This window comes from Blennius ocellaris (assembly GCF_963422515.1).
Source record: "Blennius ocellaris genome assembly, chromosome: 6".
Taxonomy (NCBI): Eukaryota; Metazoa; Chordata; class Actinopteri; order Blenniiformes; family Blenniidae; genus Blennius; species Blennius ocellaris.
The window spans coordinates 18,309,434-18,331,717 of NC_137655.1; the positions used below are offsets into that span (position 1 = coordinate 18,309,434).

At 42.4% G+C, this 22,284-nt stretch overlaps 1 protein-coding gene across 2 annotated transcripts in view; it reads left to right on the forward strand.

The window, feature by feature from the left end:
- igsf3 (immunoglobulin superfamily, member 3) overlaps positions 1–22,284 on the forward strand; it is a 73,459-nt gene that overhangs the window by 16,913 nt on the left and 34,262 nt on the right. For both annotated transcript variants that reach the window (XM_080498441.1, XM_080498442.1), the window contains one exon: positions 1,307–1,687. In XM_080498441.1, the coding sequence (XP_080354567.1) occupies positions 1,307–1,687 (381 nt within the window). The remainder of the gene's footprint in view (positions 1–1,306; positions 1,688–22,284) is intronic.

Sequence of the window (22,284 nt, forward strand, 5' to 3'; positions counted from 1 at the left end):
GATTTCTTTTTAGATTTTACTTTCAGACAATTTGACAGACTGTAGACTGACATGATTATAAACCTTGCACTCGCTGTGGATAATGGATAACGCTGCATGTTAATTTACTTTGTAGCGATTTTAACCGCTGAAACAAAAGTGTTTGTGTGTAATTAAACAGCAATTTGCTCGTGTGTCCTTATTATTATAAATGTGGGGGAAAAGCTAAACTTCTGGGTATCCATTTCATACCCAAATCACATTCAATTAACGGCAACTATTTATTTATTTTTTTTCTGTTGTGAAATGTTCATTGAAATACTAGGAGGCAAGAACGCTCATAAAAACATCCATCTCTTTTATCGATCTTTAATTATAAAGCGCTTAAAACAATCACAGGGACACAAAGTGCCAACATAACAACCGGAATTCCATTTTTCACAAAAACTAATATAAGAAAGAAAAGAAAAAAGAAAAAAAATCACGATTGCGAGACCATGTACCAAGATGTATACAGTGGGAGAGATGCAGCCGATAAAAGTTATTGGTGCTCTCTGGAGGCACAGACGTTGAATAAATAAAGCAACACCTTTCTGATTGACTTCAGACGTGTTTTATATTCCTTCACAGAAAGTTCTTGTTAGAGCTCTGCCACTCCAGAGGCTGATACCGCTGCGTTTGATGTTGAGAAATGTTGCGTTATAGTCCCAGTCTGGCTCACGTATTTGCTTGACTCTCATTAGTCATCTAAAATCAGAATTGGGGATGCATCGGGGGGGGGGGGAAACGGTATTTATAATCCATTTCAGAAACACCTGTACACTCTGTGCAGCTTGACATACTTAATATGCCCCACAGGCTTGTATTTTACCAGCTCATGCTGACCTTTCTCCTAATTCCCAGATGGCTGCCTCTCACCTCGATGCGGTGCAGCTGCAGTGCTGTCCTTGTGGTGGAGGGTTATCATGCGAGAGTGTGTAATAGCGGTGAGCGTGATTAGATCACAGCTGTTGAAAAGAGTTTTTGTGAATTTTTTAAGTGGCTTGCGGTGTTCAGAAACCACGTGTTTGTGTGAGAGCCTCTGCACACCTCAACCTCGGTAAGCACTCCCCAGAATGCTTAGCTGCACATGTCATGCCGGGTTCTGGATTTCCTCTGAGATGTTTGGTGCGTGAACTCTGCCAATGTTAAATATTTAAACTGCAGTTTTGTAATCCATGTTTCCTCTTTTTTTTTTTTCCTTTCTCCCCCTCCTTTCCTTGCCTTCAATCCATCTGCTCCCTTCCTTGCTCCCCATCCCTCTCTTTCTCCCTCTCCTCCTCTGCAGCCGGTGTCGCCGTGGCCCAGAGAGTGGTAACGGTGCAGAGTGGACCGCTGGTACGGACTGAAGGATCCCACGTGACCATCTGGTGCAACGTGACGGGCTACAAGGAAGGAGTAGAGCAAGACTTCGAGTGGTCCATGTACCTGCCATCGGTACCGGACCGGGAGATTCGCATTGTGAGCACGGCTCAGTCAAACTATGCCTACGCCGTGTATGCCCAGAGGGTGAATAGTAAAGAGATCTTTGTGGAGAGGCTGAGCCGTGACTCAGCTGTGCTCCACATCACTAAAGTGCAGGCCAGGGACCAGGGTCTGTTTGAGTGTTACACACCCAACACAGACGGACGCTACCTGGGATCCTACAGCGCACGCACCAACCTCACTGGTGAGTCGCGCACACGCACACACATATCAAGTTCAAAATCGGCGTAAAGTACATATATTTAGAACAATGTTTGGCTGTGTTGTATACAACTTTTGTTTTTATAAATTGTGCAATAATGCACATCTTTTCTTGGCAATCGGCAAATATTAAATTGACTTTTTGTGCATTATTTTTGTTTCAACGGTCTAAGTTCACTTTGCAGTAAGGGGGGGAGAAAATATAAACAATGGTGAGATTTTATGTTGCGATACCCTATTAATTTTGTTAAACAATGTTTTATTGATTTTAAAAAAAAAAAGAAAAGAAAAAAAGTTAATTTCTTTTCAGACCCTTCATCTCTTTGTGAATTCAGCCTATGGTTGTGAATGATGAGTCACATTTATCAGTATACACACACACACACACACACACACACACACACACACACACACACACACACACACACACACACACACACACACACACACACACACACACACACACACACACACACACACACACACACACACACACACACACATTAATGGCCATTGAGGTCCAACTTTTGTTTCAGTGCCTTGTTCAAGGACACTTAGGCACACATGAGATTGTCTTTCAGTGACAAAATTGGAAGTTCGATTCCACTCAAAAGTGAACCGAGTCACAGTGGCCCTCTTGTGTGATACACAAACATAATCCGGATGTCATTATTGGAATGGCCTTCAATGTTGGCAGGGGAAGTTTAAAAAAGAAAAAAAAGAATGTTTACTCACAGCAAAGTAACCTTCGTGGTAATGTTGTTCTTGTAGCCGTGCGGAATGCATTGTATTGAATTGTGTGTTTACTCTAGTTTCAGGGCCAGGTTTGCCTGCTTGTCAAGCATGCCTTGCTTTATAATATAAAATTATCCAGTAACCTTGTTATGTATTTGACAGGCATTTTATAATGATGTGACTTAACTGGATTTATTTTGTATATATATATCTATACAGTATACAACTACATGAGAATGTTATTTCAATTAAAACTAAAGTTAAAAGTGAACTGACATGAGGCCTTCCTGAAACTGGTGTCCGGTGACTTATGACCTACAACATCAGCACGTAATGCATCGTATGGTCTTGCATATTTCTCACATATTTACCACAAAAAATGTTTATGGGAGACATCTGGCTATTCCTTGTAGTGTGAATGTGATAAGTTGTCAAATCCAAATGTGCAGTTTGTATAATGATCACATCAACAACAGTAGGCATGATAACGACTGTAAAGTCAACAACTTGAATCTAAATGTAAATTAGTCGTGCAGTCTTTGGAAAGCTAGTCGGAGGAAGTTAAACTCCTGTGTGGTAAAATCCCACCTGCTATGACTGTGAAACAAACAAGCTCTTAGTCTCACACATTCCACACACACGCACACCTACATCACATGGGATTATGGGGACAATACATTGATTTACATTAATCTTTTTTGCCAACTAAATTTAATCTCGGCAGTTTACTCTCCCTAACCGTTGTCTGACCCTGAAACGTGTCTTTCCATAAATGTTTCGTGATTTCACTAAAGCGGACCCCCATTTGTGTCCCTGCCGTGACTTAAGGCCTTGTGAGTTGGTGTGCAAACAGGTTTCGGTCCCCATGAATGGAGAACAATGCTCCCGCGTGCGTGCACGCTTCATTCTCACCTATCCATTCCTCGCTCTGAGCCATTTCTGCTGCATTGTCAAGTGTGACCGCTTCAAACAGTTGCGCAAGTTTCTCCTCCCACTCCTTATTGTCCACAGTCGCATACAGATCTGCCCCAGAGGCACCACTGAAGACCCAGCTGTCATTTCTGGCAAGTCCATTCCTTCCATAACTTCATGCCTTTATCCTTCACATTGCTGACCTCCCTCTTAAGGTCATGGAGCCCATCGAATGCTGAAAATTGAAGTTGCATTTATTTGCGTCCCAGTGTGCCCATGTCACAATGTGACACGGGGCTGAGGAATTCAGATATTTGTCTTCTTCCTTTAGGATCTGTTTCCCATCTTGAACCAGCGGAAGAGCCTGTTTCCCGGAAGCAGGGGATATTGTGTCGATCAATATTGGTTGATTTTTCACAGAATATGTGTTATTATTTTGACCTCAGTCGTTGCAGTTTCTATTATGAGTGGTATGATATGAATGTGGGACAGGGCTCAATTGCAGAGCACCGAGAAACGGCACTGCTGATAGAGCACCGTATTTATAGAGACGTGCGTGAGGGAGAGAGAGAGAGAGAGGGGCAGAGAGAGAGAGGGGGGGAGAGAGAGAGAGAGAGAGAGAGGGGCAGAGAGAGAGAGAGAGAGAGAGCAAGGGTGAGAGAGAATAGACGTGTTGGGGGACTGTTATCTGAGCCTTTTTCTGTGTCCCTAACCTCTTAACCTAGTTTCGAAGGTCAGGGGTGCGCAGTAGGGTCTCACCCATTTTCTCCCCTCTCATAGGCTCGCCAGTCCCTCTGTCATCCCCGTGGCAGCTGCATGCCTCTTATGACCAAACAATACCATGTCCTCCCTCTTCTCTCTCCTATTCATCTTCGCTTTTTGGTCTGTCTTTCATACCGTCATGTCTCGGTCTCCATTCATCAGCCCAAGCCTCTTTCTCTAATTTGCTCTCACTCTGATGCAATAAAGGAGGTCCTTTGCTGATACTGCCTTTTAAGGGTAGGCATTTCAAGGATAATGTCAAAAGACGGCTAGAAGTAAGGAGTATCACGGGGGAATGTGGGAGGCAATGATAGGAGATAGAAGGGCAGACAGACAGGGGTATGTTGTAAGTGTCTGGCAGTGGGGGTGTTTTGGGTTAATTGTAGGGGTAGAAGGCGGCGCGGTAGTCTCTGCCGTGAGCTCTGCATTACTCACGGTGGCGTGTTTCATCCTTTCCATACAAAAGAGCAACACTTTCACCTGGAACATAACACCTGCTGCCCGAGGACAGGAGCAGTTTCAGCAATACATCTGGACATTGCTGTGCCAGAAACAATGACTTAGTCTTTTATGTATATTGTATTGGGTCTGTCATATAGGAACTCCCCAGCTGTGCATGTGGTTGATTGCCTGAAAAGATAGTACTTGTTTCTATTTGTAAATCCAAGGTGCTGTTTTAAAGTAAGTGAACAGCGAGAGAGCGTGTGTCTTTTATACCCTCTGTGATACTAAACCTAGATTAATCAAAGGAAAATGTAGCTCTACTCAGCCCCTAAGCACCCATAAAGCCTTAGGCAATGCTGTAATACTTCACATGTGACAAGAATAATTGGCCATCACAGCGCAAATTCTGGATTATGTCCACTAAATTATGGAATGGCACTGGGATGCTGATCATCAGCATTATGTAATGCAGAGATAGGTTACTTTTCACACTTTGTTTGTTATTTCCCTTCCCGTGTTTTAAATGTGGAAGCGGGCGAAATGATTGGCTTCTCTCCCGCTGCAGCAGGCAGTTGTCTTCAGTGAAAAAGCTGCTCACTATCAGATTGCATGCAAGCAACTTCAGCAAGTAGTTAGTGAACCCTTTCGAATATTTAGGTGTTAAAACAACAGTTATTTCGGAGGTGGCGGAGACAAAAAACAGAACTCAAAAGAGAGGCATCCAGTAATTAAGTGACCAGGTCGTCGTTCTGGATGTGTAATAGGAAAACAAGCAGTAGCAAATTGACATCTAGTTAGTGTGTGTCGGATTTGAATACATACAGAGAATTGCTTGCTTGAATTTCAGATTTCAATCTCATAGCAACACACAATTGCTGCAGGTGCATCTGTGACAGAAATCTCTAAATCCATAACACTACGATTCCCTCAGCAGTCACAAGTCCTCAATCCAACAGTGTACAGTCAATTAATTGTCATGTTGAAGAAACCAGATGGAGATGATTCAAGCGTTATGCGTGTTATCCTGCTTGGAGCACACCAAAGCTAAGTACACTGTGGTCAAAAAGGCATGGGCATGGTAAACAGCACTTTGGAATTTGAACAGCATACAGTTTGAGCCTTAAGCGTATCGAGACCACCCGGACTCCACAGTCCTGGAAGTGTGTTAAAAAGCAGAATGAACTGGTGTTTTCTCATTGCATGTGTTGCATTGTATGCGACCTGATCATTCTAATGTTCCAGGAGAAATGGCGAGTCGTCAGAGCAGGCAGCTGCTACAGTCCTGTGTTGTCTAATATAGGTGAGCCTGAGAGAAGTGTCCACCATCAGTTTTCTGCTCTTGGCTGAAAGCACCGACACCCAAGGTGGTCCACTGCGGCTGTAGTCCATCTGCTTCAAGGTTCCACGTGTTGCATATTTGGAGATGATCCTTTGCCTACCTTGGTTGTAACTATTGTCTATTTGAGCAACTATTGCCTTCCTGTGAACTTGAACTTTAGAGCTTTGGCCTCGCTCACTGTGTACTTGGTCTGTTTGGAAATATTCCTTGTTAAACCTGAGAAATTTTTATTATCAATTCATATAAACATATACTACATGTATGTATTTGTGTACATACTGCATACTATATCATAATCTCTGACACACAATCACTAACAACATTATTGGGTAAGAATGTAAAATAAAAGTATTTATTCTTGTTATTATTAATAGTCTTTTCATTTGGTACCAATCTATGTCCACTTGCTGAAGCAACAATGCAAATGTCCTCATTGTGAGACAAATAAAGGATCATCTTGTATGCATTTGTGCATCTTTAGTAATGTCTGTTTTTGCTTGAACATAAATTCTGACACCTGTAGTCGGTATACTTTTATCACAATAGTTGTTTGTGTGCTGTAAGACACTGTGTGCATTTAACCTGAGTGCAGTGCAGCACTTAAATGTCCAAGAGCTCCTGTATTTTCTGTGCACACCTCCATTTTCATAAGTTACAGATTGACTAAGGTCAGTCTGTTGCGTGTGTGTGTGCTTGTGTGTGTGTGTGTGTGTGTGTGTGTGTGTGTGTGTGTGTGTGTGTGTGTGTGTGTGTGTGTGTGTGTGTGTGTGTGTGTGTGACTTCCTCCTACTCATCAGATTGCAGAAGAAAAGGACAACAGCCTGACATGGCCATCACGGTTGTCCTTATCCTACGCACCAGCCTGCGTGTGAGCATGTCCAACCGCTAGCAGTACAACAAGCCCTCGCTAAGACACACTGCTCTTACTTATGAAGCTCCCATATACCCTCACTGTCATAGAACACAGCATAGGAGTCATGTCCTGGCAGATACACGGATTCTATCCTCCGCATTTGGCAGTCGGCATCCATTTACTGTCTTGTAGTAACAGAGCTGGAAAAACCAAAGCCTGGATAAATTTTTGGAACAAAGGCATTCTCGGTCCATTCTGTTTATTCACTGCCACTGGGTGAGAGAAAGAAAGAAAAAACGTCTATCTTCAGATGTGTGACAACAGAAAAAAATGACTTTGGCAGCTGGAGGTTTTGAAGAAAAGAGAGTGAGATAGATGTTGCGAAAAGGCAGAGATGAGGAAATTGGAAAAGAGAAGAATGGGGACAGAAACGGCAGTATTGGAAATGGGTAGTGGAGCGATGCTGAATAGAGTGTGTGACCAATAAATGATGAGCTCTTCCTCTCACTCCAATGTGATTGGTTACACCTCCCCGAGGCATTACCCACAATACAACTGGCGCTATAGGGGTGAGTTTTAAATAGTCTTTGCTTGATGTGACTCCGAAGGTTAATGCAGTTAGTAACTGGCATACAACGTCTAAATGCAATTAGCCAGCACAAATTGAGGAGACTGAGAAAGAAGAAAGAATCGGGAAAAGGGTGGAGATGAGACCTAGAAATTTCAATTAGGTGTATAGAAAACTTATGGGCAAATCATTTTCAGAACAGGCCATAGCAAAGTACCACATTTCCCAGTCACACAGTCGAGTCATTTTTTTGTTACTAGTTAAATTTTGCCACAAAATATAAATATCTTTTCACATTCCTTATGAACAAGGGATGTGTATGCATTGAAGCAATGCCTGCTCAAAGTCAAAATACAGTATTCTTTGTGCATGCTTCTTTATTCATGCAACCCTTGTGTTTGTGAAGAGGGCCAAGGAGGACAGGAGTCTTGATTTTGCTGTGCGTTGCTGGGACCGAGCACAACTAAACATGCATAACCAGTCAGAGCGGCTGAATCATGCTTCTGCTGAGCTCAGCGTTGAGTGTGTGCGTGTCTGATTAGTGTGTCTCCCCTGCCTCTCTTTTCACAGGGGAGCCGGCGCTGCCAAGCTGCACTCCCTTACTTCACTTAATGAGATAGACCGAGCAGGGAGATGTCATCTCACTTTCTCTCTTACACTGGGTGACACAGAGACCCCCCACCCCCCACCCCTTTGTGCATTTCACTGTTCTCCATGCTGTTTTCCCCCCCATCTAAATTCTGCTTGCTCCATCAATTCAAAGCTCGAGATTCGATTCCAAGTGCCCAGCTTCTGCCCCAAGCCAGTGTTGCTCATGCAGGTATATGGCTTTGTCAATACAACTCTTGATTGAGCTTTATCACAGAAGAACGGCATTTGGGGGGGGGGGGGGGGTTGAAACACAAGATTATAGTGAAAAACAGTGATCAAATAAAGAAGAATGAGACGGAAAGGGGAAAAAATATTTTAGTTTTTGACAAACCAAAACCTTGAGGCCTTGTGTAGACAAGGAAGGATGTTTTTTTTACTGGAGGTGAATCACTGAGAGAGAGTGCAGATGAGTAGTCAAGAGAGGCTGTACCTCTGTGTCTCCCGGTATTGATTGGGAGCTCAGACTTGTGTGTGACCGGATCACTTCATCTCTCTTATCCTTTCTTGCAGACGCATTTCAATTTTTTTATTCAACCTTTTCTGGCCTTATCTTTTGTAATTATTTTTTTTTCTATTCTGATATTTGTGTTGTCTTGTGTGTCTGTGTCTGCATGTATATTACTCTCTTTATAACTTTTGAAATCACCTTTAAAATAATTTCTCTGATACTTTGACATTTGGGTTCATAATGATTTCAAATGGCCTTTCAAGAGCGGGAATTACATTTCAGAGTAGATTTAGGCTTAGGCTCACTTAAGGGCTGTAATTGTAAAGTTAGAATAAGGAGCTGAAGCAGGTGTTTTGTCTGTGAGGGTCCTCGCAAAAACGGAGAGCCGGGTGTATGCGTGTATATCCACATACTGGCTCTAAGCTGCAGCTCAGGCAGGATTCCAAATGGAAAGAGATTTTATCGCCATGTCTGGCTCGCCATTTCCTTGCACATCTCATCTGCTTTAGTGGACAAGGCCTCCTGCTCAATAACATTACTGCCACTCCGACCAATCATAAGCAGACATACTCGTATAGGCACAGTGGAAACAAACACAGTCGCACACTGTAGTGAACCGTCACTCAGGACAGATGTCGCACCAATAATTGAGTCCAAGAAGAGCAATTCTTTAGCGCTCCCATTGGAGCATACGCTCTCCACTGAACACCAGTGAAGGGGGCTTTAACAACCCAGCAGACAATACAACTGCTCTACGGAACATGTAGCACTGTGAATAAAACACTGCGAAAGGTGCAAACGAGACACCTTGATGTGCTGTAGTCCTTTATTACAGTTTGTACCGGTCCACATATACATGTGGAAATTAGGGAGGACTATTGATGAGTAGGTGGGAGATTTGAAATGTATTCCAAATGAGATATTTTTACACCAATCCTGCAGCCTCATTTTGTGTGTGCAGGCAGTGGGTAGTAAATCCAATAGGAAATTGCATAGCTTTGAGGAGCAGCTACATTTTCAATGTAGCTTCAGATAAATCATCTCGGTACAAATGTCGTACCAGATACTCCGATAGTGGTGGCTGTTCGTATCTTGCTCTCCGTCACTTGCAGTGATTTGGAAGCACTGAGTACACATATTCCGTTTGCAGGAAGTTTAGATGTTGGACATATTATCTATATGCATTGGTATTGGTGTACAAGGGATATAATGGGCAAGTAATAGGAGCAAGTATAGATTCTCGCCGATCTATAGTTCCTCAGAAACAGATTTATTGAAAACCTATTACAGACCAACTCTGAAATACAATTATAATGAAGACCAGAAAAAAAGTGGTGGAACAGGCGTCATAGTAGGTGGTCTCGATTCCAAAGTACTGCTTTTTCTAAAATAGATGTGAATAAAACCATTTTCCTTCTGCACACTGCCACCAATTAATGAATCATGTCTATTGTTTTTCCTGAGTTTGCTGTTCAGTGGTGAATATATCATTCAGGACCCAATCACATAACCTCACACCAAATACAGGATATGGCCAATCACAGGGCCTACATCAGACCTTGAATCCTTTGTCGATGTTGAAGGGAAATCTGTTATGAAGCTGTTGTTGTGAGACGTGCTGCGCTCATCTCCCTCAGAAATCCATACACAGCCTTGCAATTTGTGTCTCTTACCCTATAAATATAAATGATGTCAACGATGCTCTACATTTAGCTAATCATCACAAGTTGTTCAAATGAGAAAGGATTTAATATGTTAACACATTTAAAAATGCACGTCTGCACGCACATTTATTGGTGTGTGTGTTTATGTGTAATGTATATTATTGTGTATAAATTGTGCCAGAGATGCTCCACTATTTTTCTGGCTGAGTTGATTAGCTTAGCTAAGCGCTAACCCTCAGGGGCCAACTGCCTTTCCTCTGTGGGATTAACAGAGCACAGCCACAGTTTGAATATGAATTCAACATGAATATGGATGTGAATGAATGTGCTAATGAGTGTTTGTATTCACGTTGTTAAAATGTGTTGGTAAAGAGTGGAAGTTGCGTTGTAATAGCCGTGAGCAGTCATATGGTGCATGCGTGGTCTTGGACACTTGGGCTGCTGCTGCGCTCTTTGATGTTTTTGAATGCTTTGAAACGGTGTCTGAGCACAAAGGGGATGTCCCGTTTTTTTTTGGCCTTGCTATATATCTGATAACCCTTTGTGACATGGACACAACAGCCATCCAAATCTATTTGCACACATTCATGTGTAGAAGTACATGTACGGATATTGGCAGTTTATTCAAACACCCACAGACACATTGGATGTAACTCCTGCCGGCAGAGAGTACTGGCGTAGCTGGAGAGTCGGTGTATGGAGGCAAATTAGCTTTCTTGCAATGCCAACCACTAGTTGGCATTGCCTTTGTGCCACACAACTGGCTGTGGTCATGACCACATAAGCTGAACTGCATTTGGCTCAGCCAGTATACTGACTCTGAAAGCGTTGGCGGGAAAAAGAGCCGGCGACATATGAGGCAGCAGATGATGTTAAATATCTATCAGCCTAATCAAATAGCAGCATATAATTAAAAGCTGTATTGAACTTGGTTGAATTATCTCCTTACTGCTTCTCAAAAGTCGGCAGCGATTGTACAGCAACTTTTTCATTTGGTTTTAATCACAACAAATCAAACTATATGTGTTGTACGTAATGCGAAACTCGTCAAATAAACACTGATCACACAAAACACACATGTCCGTGCCTGACTATCTGTTGGCATGGTCAGAGGATTACCTACCTTTCACCACACTGAGTGTAATTTGCTTTTATTGCAGTAGTGCTTTTCCATCATTCAAGATGAATTATTAATGTTAACTGGACTTTATAAACTCATTGTCACCGCTTCAGCAGTCTCAAAGTAATTTGCACTGTCAGTCATATTCACTCATTCATTCAGACATTACACACCAATAGCCTGTCATGTAAGGTATTTGACCTTCATTCAAAGCAATTTGGGATTCAATGTCTGGCCCAATGACGCTTTGATGCATGGACAGAGCAAGACGGGGCATGGAACCACCAAGTTAGGGATTGGTAGACTTGTTATACCTACTGAAGTGACTGTGGCTCAGTTGGCAGTCTTAAGGTCATTGTAAGCCATGTGGAAAGAAGGGCACAATGAAGTTGACACACTATAATATCGACTTAAAGCTTAGCATCTCACCCACCTCACTGGCATGTTAATCACAAGCTCGATATTTGCTATGGGAAACCAAGATTTAGTTAAAATGTCTGATGTAATGGATTTAAGTGTGGGCTGTAGAAGCAGCCTGGGGCGGTTTCTGAGTGCCGGTACGGAAGAGAAAAGTATGAGGAGAGAATCCTGGGAGTCTCCTCTCATTTTGTTGAAGCAGCACTAAGGCGAGGGAGCTGATGGCCCTCAAGTTGCATCTGAGGGACACAATGAAATCTGTTGTACAGCTCTTAATGTTTCACACAAACATCCATGGATATCAGAAACGTCAGAAAGGATTTTCTGTCTAACAAGCATGACTGTTTCTTCCACGACAGTTGACTTGAGGGCAAACGAGAGGCATATGCTGCCACCTGTGCCCCGGTGCCAGGGTAACTACCTTGGGATAAGGGCAGAGAGAGAGAGAGAGAGAGAGAGAGAGAGTGTATTTGATGTGTGTATGTAAAAGAGGTGGAAAGAGAGAGAGAAAGAGAGAGGGGGGGGGGGGGGGGATGGGCTTGGCATATGCGTAATTCCCCTCCGTGCTGGCAGCTCAGACGGACAGTTGCTCCCTCATCTGCTGCCCTGCTGGACCAGTGCCTGGTGATTGAGCTCGGCCCACCTCTCTTAGCAGCTCTCTCTCTCCCTCAACGGCTCTGGTTCTCATAAACCAACAACACATGTACAGCTGCTAAGACTCTGCACCTCTGGCCAACCTCACAGTCAACCTCTGCCACTCACTCCCTCTAATACAGTGATACTCTAGATCTTGTCATTGTGAGCTTACACGCTAAATGCAAGGCTTTCGATAGATTATTCTTGGACTTGTACACCTGCTTTTCTCTAAACTTTGTATTTTTTCTAAAAGGAAAAAGGTATGAGCAACCGGCCAAAAAAGCAAGGCTTTGTACTCTGATTAAAACACACTGATATGTTGTGAAAGGTTTCTGTGCATACACACACACACACACACACACACACACACACACACACACACACACACACACACACACACACACACACACACACACACACACACACACACACACACACACACACACACACGAGCATACAGAAATGGTCAGATGGCTGGGGCTATAACTGGTTCTATCCTGAGGGAAGCCTTTAATTGGTCACAGTGCTTTACCATCTGGGGCTGGAGTGACGATGGAGGGAGGGATGAAGGGAGTTGGTGGGAGCTCCTGTAAGGGGGTATGGAGAGGGGAGAAAGAAAGCGGGGAGAGAGAGAGAGACCGTAAGTGCAGCACAGGGATGAAGCTTATTAGTTTTAATACTTGCACCTCTAGTAATATTACAATCATAATATATTTGATAAATCTGTTTATGGTGCACGAAAGGGAGGGTGGGGGTATTCATGACCGTGGATGGTGTGTTTCTGTGCCTGCAGGTAGAGGGGATATTACATGGCATGATGTGTGTGTGTGTGTGTGTGTTTGCAGAAGTAGTAATGACTCTGGGATGTGTGTTGATGCTGATGTTGGCAGTCGCCACAAAACCCGGCACATGTGCTAACAACCTCCAGGACAGCAGCAACGGAGAAGACAAACAAACCCACACAGCCCTTGTGTCTGTATGCATTTCTGTCATATGGAGTACACGGTGTTTGTAGAAAATGTGTGTTGTTTGGGCTCTTGGGTGGATGTCGGTGGATAGTATATGAAAGCAAACAACATATCAAAAAAGGTGGATGGGGTTAGACCGATGGAGAGAGACGACGAGAGATACAGAGGAGGGGTGCACCGAACTCGGTGGGGTTAAGCAATATTACATGTGTTTAACTGTGATGAGTGGATCTTTGATGCTGCAATGGATTTCAGTCAAAGATAGCTTTGCACACAGCTCCTCTCAAATGCTCTTAGGAAGATTTGTCTTTCATACTCCCACCTCTCTTCAGACTACCCCTCCTCTAACGCCTTGCCTTTTAATCTCTCGCTTACTCTCCGTCTTCCCTACACGCTCACTCGGGCTCGTTTCCTGGCCGGGCCTCAGTGAGACGTGGTGTCACATTGTGTATTTGCATGCGTGTCTGCGCATATGTGTTTGTGCGCATCTTGGTTGGTGTTTAAATCCTCCTCTGTTGCCTTTGTGTAAACAGCGTCTCATATTTGAAAGCTTCTCCTTACCACGAACCGGTCTCTTATCACAGAATTCAGCCCTTTCATCGCCACGTCACCATTCTCCTGCTACAATACTAAAGCCCACTCTTTCACTCGCTGCCCATCTTTCTATTCCTCTCCTACTTTCGTCTTTGTTGGACCGCTCCCTCTTCTATGCTCCTTACCAAGCAAACCTGAGCAAATACACACGAGGCTCATACAAACAAACCAGAGAAAAATACTAGTGTGTATGTCACTATAAAAATGAAAAGCGAAAGGATCAGCTTTAGTATTTTAATACGCTCAATGTTATATTAACATATTACATGGAGCATGTTCTGAATCGGATGTTGGTGTGGTAGGTGTAGTGTCGACCCCTTTCACACAGCTTCAACCACATTGCTACCTCCCAACTGTCACGCCACACATGCTCTATCTCATTGCCAAGTAGTCATTTTTTGTGTGAATGCCAGCCTTGTGCTAGTTGGGGGGGGCTTTCTCTGCAAAGGTTGTATTTTGTTTTTCTCTGGGTTTCCTCCCGCAGTTTGAAAATATATATTTGAGGTGAATTGATGATTCTGCTATCTTTTCTATGTGTGAATTGGTGTATTTTCTGTGTTTGCTCAGTGATGGACTGGCAGTCTGTCCAGGGGAGCACTCTGCCTTCGCCCATACTCAGCTGGGATTGGGTCCAGCTCCTCATGGATAAAGTAGTAGAGAAGATATATTGATGCTGGATTCTAGATGAATAGATGGATTCTTGCAAAAACTAGAAATCTTTGTGTGTTGGTTAGATATGCTGTGAATTTACTCATTTCACAAATCCAATACATTGAGTTTAAATGTGTGTTCTAAAGGAATATTTAGCAATTTTTCTTGTTAGCCTGTTTTTGTTTTTGTTTTTGTTTTTTAAGAAGAAACCCCAGGCTTTCTGGCCCCACCCTCAAGCGAGACTAACCCCAAACATTGAAAGTTACTGTTGTAAATAATATACAGCATATTCGCTATAAAGAAATTCCAATAGAATAAGCTCTGACATGTAGTTTTTCATCTCTAGTGTCTTTAAATCTTTAGCTGCCTTCAGTTGATGATTATCTGACACTATTGAGATAGTCAATAGTAAAATGAACGGCTCATTAAGATGACACTCTGAAAATGTGCAGAATAAATCTCAATGAAACGCTGCGATAGAGTTAAGAGGTCCGTGTGTTTTAGCAAGTCATCATGCAGTATTAAAAACCGAGCTTGCGCATTAATGGTTTGGTTATTAATCCACGGTATATTTGTCTAAAATTGTGTGTTAATTATCAACACATCCCCCGGGACTGTGTGTGATTCAGTAGCCCACTACAGCTGAGTCACGGCTCTGGAGGAAACGTTTGGTCGAGCAGAAGGGAATACCTCAGTCACTTACACTCATCTGTGTGTGTGTCAGAGAGCAGCTGCTCCCTCAGGCTTGGCTATCTGTGTATTTAGGTGGGTTTGTGTGTAGATGCGCGTGTGTGAGAGAGTGACTGTTGGACTCTGATGTGCCTCTACCTTCAGGTGTAATAAGCTCTAATCGCCATGGGGACTGAGCTCTGTTTCCTTCTCCCTCTTGCACACGCTCACATACACTCTGAGGATTTGTTACTTCATTTACTTGCATTGTGACCATCTGGTACAGAGAAAAAGACCTGCAGTGGGGTCACTGCCTGACCGGTATGGAAAGCATAAGGTGTCAAAAATAGATCAATATTCCAACAAAAAAAAAGTGTTCCTTTCTTATCTGATCATCACGAAGAGAAAACATGTGCTAATAAAAACGGAACACGTGTGTTAATTAAGTGCAGACAAACAACTTGTCTAAGAATAAAGACACAGCTGATGCTGTGGTAAAAAGGAGGGGACATGGGTTTGACGTGGCAGCGTGCAGATGGAGGATTGCTTGAGTGAGAAGAAAATTGTGAAGAGAAAAATGGGACAGGGCTTGGGCACAAATGACAGTGTAAGAAGACAGAAAAGAATGCTTGAGAGAGCCATTTATTAAATGAAGAGGCCTTTTCCCTTCAGTCACCGTGACCTCTGTTACCACACACGCACACACACACACACACACACACACACACACACACACACACACACACACACACACACACACACACACACACAGGTTCCGTTGACGACAGACCGCTCAGCTCCTCACCAGAAATCTCATAACAGCATCTGTAAGATCTCTCATATCCTCTCACCCCTTTCAGCATCTTCCTCTTCTTTTTCTCATAGTTTTTTTTTTATTTCATCCCCCCTCACAAGATTGAATTTGCTCTGATATGATAGGGCAGTGTGGAAGTCGTTTTGATTGGTCCAGATTGTGTGAGACTTTCAATTCACTGCACCAATTAAACAGTAAATTCTGGGTTTGGACCACCTTGGCTTTTTTTTTTGGTGGGGGGGATTTTATTATCAAGCTTTACATTTGGAGAATGCATTTATCTCCCTGGGAATTTTTCTTCCTTAGTCTATTATAATATCAATATCAAGGGTATAAATTATATTCATTGCTTCAGTACTCAAGTCATGATTGACACATCGAAATCTGCAGGCAAATAAAATCTGGCAATAAAATCTCCATGCAAATGTAAAAAAAAAAAAACTGTGTATGCTGAACGTCTCCACGCTGGCCTTTGGCACGGGGGCAGCACCTTTGGCGTCATTTGAATGCTCACAGATGGGCTTTGGCATTCTTGTCTTTTCATGACGGTTAACTGGGAGCACAATGTGCTGGAGAAAAAAGGCAAGCACCAAAGGTTAACTTGGAGAGGAAGGTCAAAGTGAAATCCTCTTCAGCCATTCAGTGGACAAAACATTTTAACCTCTGCATCGCTGGGCAAAATGTTTAATAAGCCAGTTATTTGATCATTCAAAGAAAATGTGTGCATAATGAAATGCGAAGCTATCAATCAGATATGGTCCTGGTGTAGGAAAAAAATAGTTCATGTAGTGTTCATTACAGACTTGGAGGAAATGGTACCGCTCATTATTCTCTTATTTGCAAATGCTTTTGTGTCTGATCCAGACTTTTTTGGGATTGAAGTCAAAACTCTGACTCATTTACAAACTAAAAGTTGTTGGTTACTTATGAATCGGTGTCCCCAAATGCCCATGTGAGTTTCACGTGAAATCGCCTCGTGCACTTGCAAGTTTGAGCAAAATGATCCTGCAGTCGGACGAAATCCGCATCGGGGCTACGTTTGTGAGCACATCTCATACAGCTGATCAAACACAGACACAATCACTCTCATTCTCTTTTTCTAAAAAAAAATAAAAAATACACCACGTCTCCTCAGATCAAAGTAAATGTCGTCTTATTGAAAACACAGGTTCATGTTGGCTGCACTGTGGTAAGAGGACAGGCGCCGCCATTAGAAGCACGGTTTCCAAAAAAATACTGTGTGACGGCACCCAGCAAGGATCCCGTTAAAGTCTTGTTACTGTGACAAAAACCCACATACAGTAAAAAAAAAATAAAAAAAAATTTAAAAAATTGGTTTGTTCTTTAAACAGAATCTCCAAATTCTGACTCAGTGTGAGTTCAGTCAAGAGAGCAGCAGGAGACTGTCAGTCATAGCTGACACATGGCAGAGACTAAAGCCTTGCTGTAAGTGTTCAAAACTTATTAATAGTGAGATTATTTTCCAAATGACCACCAAACACACTTATCAGATTTAACTAATTTGACCTATTAGCTGGTCTGGTAATTGGTGTAGTGGTTCTCCCCAATTTCAGTCTGGCTTTCGGGGCCATTCTGTGAGGAGTTTCTATAATTTCATCTTTTTTTTTTCGTCCTGTGCGTACTTTGGTTTCTTCACACAGTCAAAAAAAGCTGTGTTGAATAAAGCATTATAGAGAATGGGGGGTTATAATAGCTATTCCTCAAGAGAATTTGGGAGTCGTTAAAGATTTTTTAAGCTAATATAAGCCGTTGGTGACACTGGAATTAAAGGTTCTGCAATGGGCTCATTGTTAAGTTTAGGTACTTGACCTCAGCCGTTGTAATCTGCGACCATCAGTGGGCGTTTATAAGACAAATAAGTGACTGGCGCTTGATGCAAATGAGGAGCATGTTTTTGTCTTCTTACTGAAATTATTGTTTTAAGAGAACATTTTGGGTGTTTAGCAAAGTTCGGTCTCTCTGAGTGAAGTGTCTACTCTGATCCTACGTAAATCTGCTGTACGATCGCTGCCAATGTCACAGCTTCGGTTTGATGGTGAGCCCAACTGTGCCTGAAAAGACGAAAACACAACGTTTCTGTATACTCTGTGGATTTGGGAAAAGGAAAAAAGAAAAAGGCCTTAATAATAACAACACTGATCCAGCACATGGTCACAAAATCACTTGAGAACATTTTACTAACAAACACATTGTCACACATAAACAGTTATTTCCCTAGGCCCATACATTGTACAACATCTTTGCTGCCTGATATTACATAATAAATAAATATGCCAAAGCAGGAAAAAACGGAGGAGGCAGAAGGAGTTGCGCTCTGTACTTGAGATTCCATTAGATACAGGGCTCATGTGATCATGCGTGTGTGATGTGTGTTGTATTATGGATGTACCCCCTGCTGAGGACCCAGATCACATCCTTTTTTTCTTTTTTCTATTTTTTTTTTTTGAGATTACGCCTCTTCTGTTTCATTCCCTCATCTCTTGTGTGGCTGTAGGTCATGATCCGTACTTTGCCTTCTTTTTACTTTTTTAAATATTCGTTTATATTCCTTTTTTTCTTTTTTTGGGGGGGGATCCTATTTTTAATAGCAGGCTCCTGGGGAAAGTGGTGTAGACGCAAGTTCATCAGCATTTGTTTTAGGAGTTGCTCGCAGTGTTTTGTAAACGTGCTTGATTTTTAGGGTCTCTGGATGACGTGTGTGCTCACTTTGTGAGTTGTTTGGGGAAAATTTGCATTAGTGTGCATGGACTGAAGACTGAAGAGTGACAAGCAAATCGTCTATATTTAGGCTACAAACATGCGCGAGGTAGAACATATCAAAGGAGAGAGCACTGCCCCTTTGTTCATCTTTGCTCCTTTCTTCTTCTTCCTCTTCGCCTTCATCCTCACCATTGTTCATCTCCCTCCTACTTCACAGTCCTCCCTCTCTTAATTTCCCAGTTGAACCACTTTGACTCTCGTTCTGACTCATCGGTAGCTCTCGCGGCAAAGAACAAAAGAGTGGAGGATGTGAATGAGCACAGTATTAGATAATAAGAATGCGAAAGGCAGGTGTAGGCTCGGTTTCTTTATTTATTCATCCTGGTATCATTTCCTGACCCAGTACGCCTGCATGTGTTGCAGGTGCCGTGGGTCAGTAAGTGACGTCTGCTCGGTGACGAGGCTGTGGAGGGGAGCTGAGGATCGCCCACTCGCTCCGTTTCCCTCGCAGCAGTACTCTTAGTTTCACAGAGTAATTAACAATAATTACCCTTCTGGCTTTGCCAAATGGCCATTTGCTTTGCAGCAACACACACACACGAAAACAGACACTTAAGGCCATTACGCACTGCAACACTGTAAGCACTTCAGCTGTGGCTGAACATCTGCACTGCTTGGCAGGAAGAGTGTCATGGCACACACTGTTGGGCCAAATGTGTGTGGACATGTCCACTCATACTTTTATCTTGGTTTTGGGCGAGGGGGGCGAGGACTGCTGCATGGTGGTGAAGTGGTCAGTCCTCTTATCTCATTGGAAAATGTTCCGATGACTCTGGTTTGAGTCCAGGTTGAGTTTGGATGCTTTTCTGTGTGGAGTTTACATATTATCCTCGTATGTACATACTCCAGTTTTCTCCCACAGTCAAAAAATAGCACGACTCCAGCACCCTGCAACCCGCAATCAGTTGGCGAGAGGGATATGGCTGGATAGATGGATCAATGGACAAACATTGTTTTGTCATTTGGCTATTTTCTTTCTCAATTTTCACAATGTGTGAGGACACTTTAAACACGCATTTGGTTACATACTATGGAAATGCATTTTGAAGCTCTTTCAATATGTTCCATGCAAAAGTGATATTTTTATGCAAGACGGTCAAGCCTGGCGAAAGCAGGTGCATCCACAACGGATTCAACCCTCATCACCATCTGAGATTTACACTTTGACAACCAATCAGCCAGGTCTTTTCAAACAACAACACAAATACAATCCGGAATGCAACTGTAGTTAATCATGATGCAGCGAGATTTGGTGTTTTTAACATATTTGTGTCATTAACCTTTTGACCCATCTTTTTTTTTTTTTTTTTAATCACAGGCCACAGATGGTTTCTGACTAAAGAGTTGTGTGTCCATAGATGGAGAGTCCAGGGAGTTTCTGAAATTTGTGAAACCCCAAACTGAAACTAGATGTGGAAAATACTATTAATAGTTAATGACCCGGTCAGCACTGTAACAAAACAGTGCAATACACTGGAGTCAACATTGGTGCTCAGCGCTCTCACCTTCCACCAATCATCCAGTCACTGCAAAACACAGCCAGCAACATGTCAGGTGCCGTCATTAACAGAAGGCCAATTGGCATGTTTGACACGGTGATTGCAGCGTTACCACATTGCTCCTCAGTTTATATTAGCCATCAATCATTACCTTTAAATAGCTGCATACAATATACTACTAGTTTATAGAGTAAAACCTATACAGAAAAGTGTATTGGTATGTTAAGTGGTCCTACAAGGGATCCATAGTTTATAAGTGCTCGCTCTCTGTTACACATTTGGTTTATCCGTCAAACAGAAAAACAATCAATGCTGCCCCACTGTTGACCTGACGATGGAACCACTGCTGTCGTCTCATGCCAGTGTGGGTACACGCGTGTTTATTTAAAAAAAAAAATTGTGTTGCCCTTAGAAGAGAGTGCATGTTCCTCTGATTGTTTGCAACAGCGGTACCATCCAGAGGGAATCTGAGAACTACTGCACTTCTCCCAGAAGTCATTCTCTCTCATGACAAAGCTCACCAGGAGGAGCTGTCGTTGCTGGAGGGTTGGATTTTCACTGTTGGCAGTTTTTGTTCCACCTTAAAAACCCTTTTGACATCAATAAATGCACAAGCACTTCTGTGATTTTTCTGTTGGCTTCATCTTCTTCTTGGATTTGTCATGATGGACCACTTCGTTAGCTCAGTCGCCACCTCGCACCCTGCAATGCTATTTTAAAAGTTTCCATTAATGGAAAATGTACAGATCAGTCTTCATAAATTATCATCTCCCCCCATGTCATCTCTGCAAAATCCCTTTTCCGCCATTTTTGTGTCCCCGTGTCCCCCACGCTTCTGTCTCTGTGTGACTGGACTTAAAAGGGCAGCTCGAGGCACGACGACCGTCACTCACTTCAGAAGGCTGAAAGAGTAGGAGAAGATCAGGAAATGGAAGGAGATGAAAGCACAAGCTGCAGATGAGGTAGAAAAGGAAGAGAGTAGTTTTAAAGATTTATAGAGGATTGACATCTTCAGTGTCAGTCAAAAAAAAAAAAAGCCGAATATCACTGGTATGCTTTCGCGACATCCACACATGAGAACCTCCATCTCAGAATGGGAGAGATTATACTGATTCACACGGTGAAAAGGCTTAAATCACCCGCATTTTTGGGATTTCAGTCTGCGCACATTTAAAACATGACAAGAAAAATACCAGAAATCTTCCTTGAACTTACAGTTTTAACTTAATTCATGATGGCTGAGACCGCGGTGAACTCGAAAAGCTTTTGCTGCAGTAAAATATCCAAATATGATGCTGAATGTTCCAAAGCTAAAAAAACTCAAAGAACAAGTTCTTTGAGTCTCAACTTCAACACGGGCATTTCTGACAAATTTACTAAATGACATCCAATACCGAAAAACACCTGGCATACCTGCTATTCATCAAGATACAGTGGTAACTTTAATAGTTAATTATAGTAAACACATTTTTGTTTTCATCAGATAATTGGAACAAATGCATCATGAAACAAATGATGCTTCTTTGGTTTACCTTAGAAATCGAACCACTGATTTTAGAATAAACTACAATAACCACAGGTTTAAAAAAAATAAAAATAAAAAATCTCACATAAGAAGTAAAACTATCCGTGTGTTAGTTTGCTCTTCTCTACTTTTCAACTTCTCTTCTGTGTCACTTAGCTCTCAAGCCATTCATTCTTAATGAAGACTTAAATCTTTGAAAATCCGGTCACACTTTTTAGGGGAAAGATGGGATTGCCTGCTAAATTTCGTCAGCATCATTTCAACGGTATCTTTCTTTTTCAATACATGGAACTTTCCATTATAGGATTTAATTTAATATTTTTTATACTTTTGCATATTTGTTTTTTTCTATTCTTGTTTTATTCATTTTGGGGTTGCAAGCAGCAGATTCCAGATGATTCTGTGTAGTTGGGGGCGGATTACACCCAGAGGAGGTCGCCAGTCCATCGCAAGATTACCACGGTCACAACTCAAGAATAATTACAGGCACTTATTAACCCCACATTTTTTTTGAGCTGTGGAGGCCAGAT